This window comes from Protomyctophum bolini (assembly GCF_963924005.1).
Source record: "Protomyctophum bolini genome assembly, chromosome: 2".
NCBI lineage: Eukaryota > Metazoa > Chordata > Actinopteri > Myctophiformes > Myctophidae > Protomyctophum > Protomyctophum bolini.
The window spans coordinates 8,261,590-8,274,781 of NC_137863.1; the positions used below are offsets into that span (position 1 = coordinate 8,261,590).

The 13,192-nt window shown below is 39.9% G+C and overlaps 1 protein-coding gene across 3 annotated transcripts in view; it reads left to right on the forward strand.

The window, feature by feature from the left end:
- The window catches only part of quob (quattro b), a 36,930-nt gene extending 27,256 nt beyond the window's left edge, over positions 1-9,674 (forward strand). The window contains exons 15-25 of one of the 3 annotated variants that reach the window (XR_013966101.1): positions 238-487; positions 1,360-1,449; positions 2,139-2,363; positions 3,119-3,289; positions 4,514-4,691; positions 5,201-5,317; positions 5,765-6,022; positions 7,193-7,473; positions 7,614-7,672; positions 8,124-8,404; positions 8,439-9,674. Coding sequence is in view for 2 of the 3 variants with exons in the window: in XM_080793063.1 (XP_080649189.1) it covers positions 238-487; positions 1,360-1,449; positions 2,139-2,363; positions 3,119-3,289; positions 4,514-4,691; positions 5,201-5,317; positions 5,765-6,022; positions 7,193-7,473; positions 7,614-7,652 (1,609 nt within the window). In the remaining variant the exon portion in view is untranslated. Of the gene's footprint in view, positions 1-237; positions 488-1,359; positions 1,450-2,138; positions 2,364-3,118; positions 3,290-4,513; positions 4,692-5,200; positions 5,318-5,764; positions 6,023-7,192; positions 7,474-7,613; positions 7,673-8,123 lie in introns of all 3 variants that reach the window. The other 2 variants (XM_080793063.1, XM_080793064.1) reach the window with 2 other exon arrangements.
- Positions 9,675-13,192: the final 3,518 nt, after the last annotated feature.

The following is a 13,192-nucleotide window of genomic DNA, read 5'->3' on the forward strand; positions in this document are numbered from 1 at the left end:
GACAATGATGATGCAGTCTGTATTAGACCCAGATTTCAACACAAATCAGACATACAGTAATTTACCTAAACGACGACTTTATAATGTCAAAGGGTGAAATGCTATTGCACATAAGTGACTAAATTGGTTTTGGACTTTGCTCTTCGCTGCTTGTACCAGGCTGTATGGTACTAGTGACAAACAACCCTTCTTGATTGCTCTTGATTCTTGTTTTTATTTCCTTGGGGTTTGAAACAGGAAGTTGAAGAAGATCATGGAAGAGCTGGTGTCAACAGAGAGGGAGTATGTGAGGGCACTGGGATATGTTCGAGAGCAATACTTCCCTGAGCTGGAGAGGCCTGACGTTCCTCAGGACCTCAGGGGCCAGAGGGGGAGCATCTTCGGCAATTTAGAGAAGCTCCATGACTTCCATCGACATCATTTCCTGAAGGAGTTGGAGGGCTGTGTGAAAGATCCATTCCGAGTGGGCCGCTGCTTCCTGCGACATGTGGGTCCCTTATAATATTATTAGCCTAATAATTCTTCTCATCCCAAACACTGATATACTTTATGTTTCACTTAGTAAGAGACCACACCTTCGCTCAAGATTAACAGTTTATTGAAACAGAATGAGATGAATGCATGGAGTGGAGTGAGGAACCCAAGGTAGGGCGAGACTCAGGGTGGGGGCGTAGTCTCTGGAGCTGACGGTCATCTTTGCTCTATACTCGGAATGAGCGGCTGGTCGTCTCTGAATAATGAGGGAGGAGTGGTTGTGGTTAAGGTCAAGCGGAAGGAGGTCTCTTCTCCCGAAACTACGTTGTATAGTACAACTTCCCTTTTCATCACACAAAGTAACCAGAATTTCGCACTTGTAATATTTGCACAATGTTCTTCATAACCGATGTCATGAATCAAGCAGTGATTGATGGTTTCCAGTTCTAAATGAAAACCGCAATAAGGCGGAACAGCTGAGAAAGACCTGTTCCTGCTAGTCATTCTCTTCCCGGTAGCCTTAAACTATCATTTAGAAATATGAAACATGGAAATAAGATGCAGCTGTTAGCTGACTCTACAGTAAACTCCTTCAGTCACAAAAGCATTTTTTTATTTTACAAACTAGGAGGAAAAACTCTTGTTTTCTTTTGTAGCAATATTGGGTTTCCCAAAAAGATGTTATGTTATGTTATAATATACTTCATCTGCACAGGATTCATTCAAAAAAAGTGATGGTGTGGTAATATCTCTAAACCTATTTCTTGGGTCACTGGTGGAACCAAACTGTTCTGTGGTGTCTGTTCAAGCACAGTAGCAAAGTAACTGATACACCAATGACATTATGTAAATTGTCTAATCTTTTCTATATTTCCACTACCCTAGAGAGAGAGCTTTGCGCTGTATGCTCTGTACAGCAAAAACAAACCCCAGTCTGACCGTCTGCTCATCAATCACGGACAAGGCTTCTTCAAGGTAAGCTCCGACCTTCAACCCCTTCGCTGGTATGTTCTTCCACATGTCCTTCCACTGCACCGCCTTCCTTTATGAAACATGCATGTTGATTTGTCATGAAATAGAAGAAAGAAAAAAAGTAGCGTAACAGCAATAGAGCTGTCATGCCAAATTTATACTCTCTCCGATGGGGCCAATTGCTGACAAATTGATTTGTTAGCTTAAAAAGCAGTTCTTGTTGACAAGTGATGGATTAATAATTAAGCTCAAGAGCCTCAAATGATATTCAGTTTTTGTTCCATTTTCTGTTCCTTTTGTAACTAAAGTTTAGTTAAACCTCAATGGTATAACCTGTCCAGAGACCTGTCAATTTCAAATGTTTTCTAACATCTTTTTTGACTGGCAGCACAGTCCATGGGTTTAAATACTTAAACCCTATACACAATACTTACTTAATTGACTGGAGTCCCCCATGGCTCTATACTAGGTCCCTCATGTTTTGGCTCCTCACAGAATAGCGCCACCGACAATTGATGATCTACAATCTCACAGTTTGTCAACATGTTGTGAACATGTACATCTTTTAGCATATAATGATCGACCCAGAATAGGGATGCTACATGGTTCATGTGGTTAAACTTAATCTTTACTCATCTATGACATTTTGGGTTTTTCAACAACCGCACTAAAACCCAACTCTGCCTCCCCAGGAAAAGCAGTTACAGCTGGGGAATAAAATGGACCTGTGGTCGTACTTGCTGAAGCCAGTACAGCGGATCAGTAAGTACAGCCTGCTGCTCCAGGACATGGTGAGGGAATGTGGTCCTGGGCAGACCAAGGAGATGGCTGAGGTCCAGGCGGCTCTGGAAGTCGTCAACTTCCAGCTCCGACATGGCAACAATCTACTGGCAATGGATGATATCCACAACTGTGATGTAAGGGGCTGGACACTTCTTTCTTTTCAAAATCCTTTTTATTTTCGTTTTGTAACAGTATGGGTGTCAGGTCACAGATTCATAGAAAAAATTAAAATTAAATATCAGAATTTAGTACCAGTGACAGCGGTAAACAAACGTACTGTATGAATCACAGAGATCTTGGGCAGACATAATGAAAAATGTCATTGTGCAAAGCATGCCCCTTCAAGATAAAACAAAAACAAAAACATTTTCTTCCCTTCAAGTCCCAATTTAGTATAGCCAATTCCCAATTCCCCAGCCTCAGTCTCTACAAGTACTCCATCTCTGCTAACCCCCACAATCAGTCATTGGGAGGGTGAAGAAAGCCTCAGGTCTCCTCCGATACCCGGGCCGTCAAGCCAACATCTTCTTTCCACCCGACAGTGACAGGTCTCACTAGGGGGGCGTAACGCATGTGGAGGTACACGCTATCCCCCCCACCTCCTCCCTCCGGGGCTGGACACTTAAACATTTATCAAATATCTTTGAATGCCTATAGCAAGATTCGTAGAAGAATGTGTACGTTTTCAGTGAAGCAAAGATAATCACATAGCAGAATTGAATTATGGGCACAGGGTCAGCAATGAGAAGATAAACTGCCGCTTGGTTATGAACTGGAGGAATGTTAACTTACTCAGCTGATGATATTACATACTGTGTGCATAATAATGGCTGCCTGGTGTGTAGGTGCTGTTTATGTTTGTTATAGTATAGTGTTCTCTGTCCTATAGGTCAACCTGAAGGAGCAGGGGCAGCTGATTCGCCAGGATGAGTTCCTGGTGTCATTCAGGAAGAAAAAGTGTTTCCGGCACATATTCCTCTTCCAGGAACTCATCCTCTTCAGCAAGACCAAGAAGACAGATGTGGGGAATGAAACATACATCTACAAACAGTCATTCAAGGTACACACATATTTATTTTGCGGCTACTTATATTTTGAATGATGGAAATATAGAATAAAGTCAATTGCAATGCGAGGGTGCAAATTAGCCATGGGACTCGCCACGTGACATTAAGTGTCATTCGTAGCATTCTTGTGTAGACACCATCCAGGGCCGTTTCTGGCTGTACTGTGAGTGTCCATTGATATTCGTTGTCTACTGTAGCCACCTCTTGAGGTCATCTCCCATCTCAGATTTCCACACACTCCTCATCCCGTACAAGTCATTCCAGGCAAGTGCCCTCCTCTGCACCTTTAGATCCTGTTATGTCAAGGCAATCCAGGCAATCAATCAATCAATCAATCAATCAATCAATCAATAAATAGTTTAATATAATGGCATGGTCAATTATAAAAACAAATGTGCCAATTATGCACTTCAAACAATAAAAATGGGACTTTTGAAATACTGATCCAATTTAATGTAGGCTACGATATGCGATTTCAGTTCCTTCTTTCTTTTCAGTTCACAGTCAGCAGTACAGATCTTGATGATGATTTGTGATTTGTCCCATGTGTCTTTCCAAGATCCCTTTCTTCACCATTTTTGAGCAGTTATTGCTGATGAGACAAATATATTTTCAAAAATAATGACCTTCCTATTCTGCATGTCTTATGTATACAGTCTTTTCCTGAATTCATTCTCATTACGGTTGTTGTGTCCGTCTTGTTTTGTCTCATTGGTTGTGGTTGTAAAGTGGTAATAGCCGGCTAAACACCTGGTCTATGGATATGCTATGAGAGTCATTCCTGTGTTAATTCATGCAACTCACTTCAGGGGAAAGGCGCACTCAACTCAGAGGACAGTCTTTCTTGAGGTATAGTCTTGAATAAACTGGGTGCAGATTCTTGATAATATCCGTAAAAGGAAGAAACATCTGCACTCTCTGAAGAAGTTTAGGAGTTTCTTTAATAATGATGAAGATCCGCAGCAGCAGTCTACCAAACAGAATGGACATGTTTTCTGATGTCGGTTTAGCTCAGCATTACTAGTGTAACTGTAACATTACTGTGTAACGCTGTGGAAGGCAGACGTGCCGAAACACTAAAACACATCTGTGCTCCATAGAGTTGGCCAAGTGCGCGGTAGCAAGGATATTTCACTTCTTATTTTTATTTGACTACCGACCATGATTGAAGCTACTGTCATGCTCATGCTATAAACTCTCTATGAATTGTCTTTTAGACATCAGATGTAGGGATGACCCACAACAGTGGCGACAGCGGCCTGTGTTTTGAGATCTGGTTCCGCAGGAGGAAGAGCCAAGACACGTACGTTCTACAAGCCGACAGTCGCCAGGTGAAGGAGGCCTGGACCAAGGACCTAGAACGGATCCTCTGGGAGCAGGCTGCGCGGAACAGAGGTGTGCACTGTCACACGACTCACACCCCTATGTGCTGTCTCTGCTAAATTTGTGGAATAAAATGTATAGAAACAATGTGATCTACTAAAGTTTCCATTATGTTCCAAACTGGGTTTATTATGTTATGTTATGTGTGTTATGTTATGTTATACCAACCCCGATCGTTGACAGCAGACCACAACCATTTTGTAATTTCTCACCATAAGAACAGAGTGCATACTCTGTATTTTAGAATATCTTATAGTAGTGCAGTACCTATTTGGAACACATGCCTCTGAGCAGAATGGTTCTGGAGAGTGGAGATGGAGAACTGCTCATCCAATCGACATACAGCACAGCAAAGCCATTGTGTAATTTCTTCTGCACACATGTGCATGCGACTTATTTATTTATTTTATTTAGGAAAACGCTATATAAATTGCATGTTGTAATATTATATATATATATTTTTTTACCCTTATTATTATTATTATTATAATTATAACTCATACATAACTCATTTCATCCAGAGGTGCGCATGCAAGAGAGAGTGTTCCTGGGTATTGGAAATAAACCCTTCACGGACATCCAGCCAAGCGATGCAGCTATTAATGACAGAGCCATCAACTATGTACTCATGGGGAGAGGTAAGGTGCCAATTTAAAAGAAATATTTTATTTAGTCCCATCGAGATTTACAAGAGAGATCATGGACAATATGGTTAGCAGTAAACATATTGAAAACATTGAAAAATACAAACACACTATTTATTAAATCAATTGCAGTTATGAATTGAGTCCCTCTAGTCTAGCGTATACACAGTCATTTTAAATTAATCAAAACAACTTTGGATGTGTAAATTCCTTCTGAAGACTGAAAGACTGAAAATCTGTTCTATATTCCTCAACACCATTGTGCTGTACTTTGTTTTCAATTAATCTCCGATTCCTGGAATTGTAGCCTCTGGCGCATGATACGCCATTATTGAGATTTCTCTCTCTTGTATATCCTTTTTTTACCATTAGTCCCATGTGAAAAAATCAATTAGCTGCTCATCCAACTCCATCTAATGCATCTTGATTTGGTCTGTTCAGAGAATAAATCGCTGATGCCAGGAGGACTCCCTGTTATGCGACCAAATTCCATTGGCTCAGGGAGCACCTCATCTTCATCTGCAGGCAGCCATTCCTCTTCCTCCTCTGGAAGAGGGACCCTGTCCCCCATGCCCATGGGGTCCCCCATGCCCATGGGGTACTTTTGTGGGCCAAAGCGGAGAGTGTCAGCAGGAGCTGTACCTGGAGTACTGGAGGAGGATGACCTGGACCATGACAATGAGAGTCAGAATTTACTGAGTAAGTGGTCTTCTGGCACTACCATTCACAAACGCCCTGAGATATTAGTTGGATATTTTCCACCCCTGGAAACAGCCTATTGCACCCACAACAGGTCTTGTACTTTTTACCACACCACGTCACCACTGAGCAGATGCACGGCAGCAGTCGACGTGCCTTTCTCAAGAGTCTCTAAATGTTAAAGGATAATTCCATACTAAAAGGCTTTCTTACCTTTCTTTGTAGTTGTTACGTCCCCATCAAAGAGGTCCAGGTGTTATTTTGTGCAAAAGCTCCTTATTGGCTATTTCCCCTACCATATAAGCCCTAAATGAATTGCATTGAATTGAATGGGGTGTTGTGCTAATTTGCTTATTTCCATTGAAATAAGTAGTAAAGTGTGCCGCTTGGGTTATTATTTACATTATGAAGAGAGGATAATATACAAAGAAATTATAATTTTGAGCGATGGAAATAAGCGAATTAACACCCCATACATCCCATTCAATTCAATGCAATTCATTTAGGGCTTATGGTAGGGGAAATAGCCAATAAGGAGCTTTTGCACAAAATAACACCTGTTCCTCTTTGATGGGGACGTAACAACTACAAAGAAAGGTAAGAAAGCCTTTTAGTATGGAATTCTCCTTTAAGGCCAGTACACACTCCAGTCCACACCAATGCAGCTCCTTGCAACTGCCATTATAGGGAGAATGGTTGCAAGTAGTAGTTGGTGTGGACTGGCCTTTAACGAGGGAGAGGGTCTAATTCCCAATAGTATTCTTATGTGCTTACAAGTAGTACAGTATATTATCTTGAGTAAAGACAGAATTACTGAGCCACCAAAAATCCAGGGGATTTTTACTATGAAGCAAGAATACTATGACACTACCTACAGCACAGTCGTCTGTCTGTGGATACGCCCGAAATGAATGAGTAATAAAAGATGAGTTTAGTTTTCTACACTACAATTCAACAGGAATATAATCTATAATCAATCATTTTGTACAGTTCAGATGTTTTATAGTGGTATCCTTTGGCATCCGTTTGCCTTTTGTACTGAACACGATAACTGGACTGAATGTTGTACTGTTATTACATTCTGTAAACATTTTAATCCTTTTTAATGATCCGAAACAAAGTACTTACTTCTGTTTTTGATAATTAATTCGTTCATCTTCTTTATGCCAGTGGACAGCTCAGAGTCTTCTGGAGAGAGTGTCTGTGGTTTCAGCAGTTCAGGCCACAGTTACCACGGCGTTATCCCAGGAGACACAGAGGACACCTCCTCCGTCTGCACCTCCACCAGCACCACGACGGAAGCAGTGCTACCACTTCAAACCGAGGCCACACCAGACATCCATAAACCACCAAACACCCCCACCCAGACCCCGGGGAAAACACCACCTCCAGTCGCACCCAAGCCCAAATCGAAATCAGCATACAAAAACAAGGGCCCACCCTGTGGCAAGGTGTGGGATGATAATTATGAATCATTCAAATGATCAATATTTTCCTTATCTTACCACACTCATGATTCATTGCTTATTTTTGTTTTTGTGTGTGTGTTCTTTTTCATGTTACTACAAGTATGGTTTCATGTCTCTTTCAGGTTGAAACCCCTATCGTTGGAAAATCCACTGATGTTTGAAGTGTAAGACATAATGTAAGGTATGTTTGACGAGACTAAATATTGTATTTCATTAAACATTCTGTAAATTACTGCTTTTGTCACAAGAGGTTGTTATATACTGTATGTGTGCGTCATAGAAGTGTACTGTATAGAATTGACATTTCCATTCATAGCCACACTGTGCTTCTGTTGGTGTGGTATAAACATGGAAGAGGAAGTAATCAATTCATGGGAGCATTTGTAGCATCTTCAATATGAACACACGCTGGTAATGGTACTGTATCCATAGCAATAGATAGTCATTGTGTCCACCTGCAAAGTCGATGGTTGTGAACACAGAAGTAGGATGCTTTATAACCTACTTTATACTTTTATCTATAGTGTGCCCTCATGAAGATTGAACAGCATGGTTATATACAAATAATAGTATGTTATCCTTTAATTTGCAATACTGATATCAATTTTTAACTGTGCACTCTTTTCCTACAGGCATGGTGAAGAGTGAAGAGGAAGTATCGTGGGCTTATTCTAACCTAGTGTCATTGTTGTTATGTATACTGACTGACTGCCACTGTACGCCATTACCACTTTAATATTGCCACTAAAACAGTAGGTCGGGAGAAATGTTGAACTGTACTGTATTTTGAACATGCACAAACATCAATGTTGAAATGATGTGCTGTAGGAAAGCAATCTAAATTGACCACTTCCCTCTACCCTCTAGTGTCCCAATTTTGGGCACGCCATTATAGGTGTGCGCGCACACACTCGTGCACACACACACACACACACACACACACACAGACACACACAGAATTTAAAGTGCTTGTAGATCAATTATATTTTGGAGATTACTGTTTGTGGTTACAGTAAGTGGTTAATAGTTTATTATGCACAGCATTATACTCATAACCCAATGCTAAAGCAGGTCTTGTACTGTTACCACACCACTGAGCAGATAAGCAGTCGAGTGTTAGGTGCAAGAAGTTGCATTGGTGTGTACTGGCCTTTAATGAGGGAGAGGGTCTAATTCCTGATTATCTTACTATTAGAATAGTAGAGTTCTTACAAGTAGTACAGTATAAATCTGATTTATTCTTCCAGTAGTTGCGCACTAGTGTCTTGCACCAAAAATAGCCATGCCGTGTTGTGAGCTATATGCAACTCTTATAGATTGTGTATGTAAATGAACTCCATGATTTCATTGACACCCTACTGTGGATCCTGTCCCATATGTTGTTTACGTTTTTGGCAAAATACACTAAAGATTCACATTTCAATGAGTTTTATTTGGTTTTCATGAATACCGGCACTTGTGATGCTATACAATAACCAAAGCAACTACATATTGTATTTTCCTAGTGAAACATTTTTGACTCACACTATCATTAATGATGAAATATTATGTTTGAACTTTCTGCAGTTGTGTGGTTTAATGTTTGGAATATGGAATACTTGCATTGGCACATATTCACAGATATTTATGATGCATTATTTATCCAGATTATCATTGGAATGTCAATTATTATAGCGATAATAAATTCGCCTGCCTAAATGATGATGAAAGTTTTGTAAACTGACCAATTGATAGATTATTTTGTTCCCCATAAAAGGACAAAAAATCGGTTTCTGGACTTTTGGAAAAACAAAGTTGTGCTATTTTCCTTATATAATTCAAAAGGTCTAAAAATCATCCCTCCGTTTGAAACAGTCTAACAAAGCCTTGTAATGATGTTTAGGCATTTGTGTGGTATACATTTACAAGTATGTATAGTAAATGTGAATTTACAATAATAATGTAAATATTTCAAACATGTTCTTTTGCATGTTCCGTTTACAAACATGACCTTGTTCTACCTAGCAGTCATCATGAATTTTGTGTGAAAATGTAAACAAAATATTATTTCCATAAAAATGACTTTGTGACTATAATTTCCCTTGTTGTTTTTGTTTTATATATAAAAAGGACATGCTTATAACACTATTACAGTGTTGTGTTTTTACTCTCTTCTCATTAAAACATATTTTTTAATACGTGAATTTGGAGGGCTTTATTGTCTGGAAGTGAACCTCAGTTGAAAATCCATTCGAAAATCCATTCGAGGATAAATTCGGCTTAAAGTATCTCTGAAACAGCCTTGCTTTAGCCTCTGCTCGCGTTACGACAGACTTATGGTTTTGGTTACCATTCTTTGAACCACTAAATTCTCTGCCGGCTCTCGAGCCAAGCTTCTTGTTTGTGATTAAATGTCTGCCCGGAGTGCTTCGAACCACATGGCTGCCTTGTTCTGCTGATATATTGATATAATAGCCTCACAGTGAGGTTTTACTGTCTTTTCATAGACAAATAATTGGGTCTTGTTATATTATCACTCATCAGATGTGATTGTCTGGGCAAAAACTCTTACGAGTGTAATTTTATTGATGTGTCAGTCATTATATGAAACTAATCGTGTGTTGAACATGGGGTGATTAGCCTGAAGTAGGCTATAGGTCTACTTAAGCAATTTAGCAGAACACATATTATCTACAGCTCATATAATCCAACAGTTGTTAATTACTTTTGTCAGTAGACATTGTAGCTATGCCTTGCAAGGCTTGTATAACAATTTGCATAAAACTGAAATTGAAAAGAGTAAGCTATATTACACAGCAGAAGAAATTGCATTGAAATGTCAAAATTGTCATCCATTTCCATTTGTCTTGTCAAAAATTACTTCAACTTAAAGTTCAACATCCAAGACCTGTTCCCATGCAAAAGTGCAACAACACCAGATCTGCAGACTGCAGCATTAATCAGAAGACTACACGTGTGCACTGTGCAGGGACACGCACAGATATTTTGGGGGGGGCTCAGACAAAATAGGTCACTAACCATAGTATCTTAAGCCAAAATGTTGGCTGATGTATTGTCTCGTCTGGCTACGTACGTACGTGAGACTACTCATACCAACACGCATTACCATGCTGATGTTGTCACACAGCCACACTATTTAAACACACTCCTTTGTTACATCTGTAGACAAATGGCTGAAAAACTGATCCAGGGTCAGAGTTGCGAAAGATGTGCTGTGTTTAGTAAGTAAGCCTAAGTACATTTTATTTATAAAGCACCTTTCGAAACAATGTTACAAAGTGCTGTACAGTGCACAAAAAACAATAGAACGCTAAACATTCAAATGCAAATATGTCAAGTAAAGTAAAAATACATCATAAAATAAAGTGCTTTCGAAATAAATCCGTTTTGAACAAGTTCTTAAAATGACAGCTCAAAGGGCAGGGCGTTCCACAAAGTGTGAGCAACCACTGCAAATGCACGGTCCCCCTTCGTTTTAAGTCTAGTTGCCGGAATAGTCAGAAGGCCTTTATCAGAGGACCTGAGAGATCTCATGTTTGGCTTTGCGTACAGTAGTTCGGAGATGTAAAGTGGAGCTTCTTACGGAAGACACCTTGCCATGCCCCAAAAATAATAATAAGCCAACACATCTAAGCATAATATATTTTTAAATCGCATCGAGGTTTTGAAGATCTTTTTACATTCATTAATTTATATTAATGTTATATTATCAATCAAATCTTTCGTGTTTTGACAGTTATTTGGGGGCCCACTTGTAATATCCTCACGGCCCACTAGTGGGCCCCAGTCCACAGATTACCACTTCCATCTCAGGTCCAAATTTTGTACTTTTACTCCACTACATTTATTTGAAAACTTTAGTTACTAGTTACTTTGTAGATGATTGATTATTATTACAAAATTCCATCACTGCTTGACAGTAACTTCAATATCATCCAGTTGTCCAGGTGCCCACTACTTACAGTCAATCAGGCCTATGGCTTACTTACACCATAGGCCTGATTGAATTGTCAGTCGTCGGGCACACCTCTGGGTCATAATGGGACAGACACCTTTCACCTTTTTAGGTGAAAGGGTCATCGCCCTAAAAGGTCCACGCATACTCCACTTTTAGGTGATAACCTCCTCACCTTTTAGGTGAAAGGGTGATCAACTAAAAGCCTGGGGCAGGCAGGCAGGCAGGCAGGCACTGAGGCAGGCAGGCAGGCAGGCAGGCAGGCAGGCAGGCAGGCAGGTACACACGTACAGAGGTAGAGACAAACAACACGTACATGCACACTGTGTACACTGTCTTTTCCACAGAAGACAGTTCTAGCTCGTGGCCGATCTTCCTGTCAGATTCTAATCATGTCTTGTCTTGTCTGAAACCATACATTCATTTGTCTATACTCTCTACGTCACTTTTTGCCACCTTTTTTTCCGAAATGATCGACTACTCTTTAAGTGCTGTTATTAAAATGCTTACTTTAAAAATACTAAAATAGCTCAAATACAACAACTCATGGTCATAAGTTCATAAAGCATAATTCATAATATTCCCATGATGTACAATAAATATGTGGTTCATAATTGCTTTCATATGAGGTTAAAAATGTAAACATGATGTGATATTGAACCTTCTGAGGCAGAACAAAGTTCCCTGTCTGTCAGTAGCAACACTGGACCATGATTGATTGACTGATTATGCATGATTGCCTGGCATATTGCACACAGGTGGTACAAAACTTTGTAGGAAGCAGCACACACGGTTCAGTTCAGTGTGTTAACAAAAAACGTTAAAGTAAGAAAGACGTCTAAAGTCAAAGACAGGTCAAAAGGACATTCTAAAGACTATGAAACTCAAGATTTAAGAACCTTTTCCACGACAAGCGGCCAACGATCGAGGTATTCTATATATTTTAGATTAGTCTCTTTGTTGTGTTGTTTTGAAGGACACGTTCACCTGCGCATCGCGCATTTCTACATGTTTTGTGTTTTCATGTGTTTGGTCAAAATATGTATTGTGATGCACTTTTGATTGTTTATGCGTTTATTATTTTTGTGTGAACATACAGTTCTCACGGCATGAACGGAGGGATGAGAAGAACGCCTGAAATCAATGCCCGTTTGGGCCGTTTATAAAGAACCGACCTTTGTCGTCAATGTTGTGAGAAGAGCTACAACTCTGTTACTCAATCAACTTATGAGATTCAATTCAATGGTCTTTATTGGCATGAGAAAATACGTTTACAATAATCAAAACAAAATGTATGTAGGACAGTAGGCTACAATTGAAGGTCAGAATCTCCAATAAATCAATTTCTATGTACCATACCAAAGATCCCGATCCAGAATACACGCAATGATCATGATGGCATGTGTTCCATTTGATATCCTCACAGCTGCTGCATGTGTTTGCATTGTTGTACTTCGCCCAGCAGATATGGGAGTTTTTTTTTGTCACATAAGTCATGTTTTCAAATTATCCGTGGGTGATTGTATTCTGTGGGAAGTATGTGTCACTGATGTCTTGGTAGGCTACATACAGTGGACTGTATAGATGAAATGTACTCAGTTTCCACTTAATTTTGTCTGCAGATCTGCCTATGACGGCCTGTGTGTGTTTTGCTGAGCCATCATCAGCAGGGCTGGATGGGAATGAATCTTCTTTCTGGCATCAACATACTGTAACTGTAACCAGAGTCATGCCACACACACACAC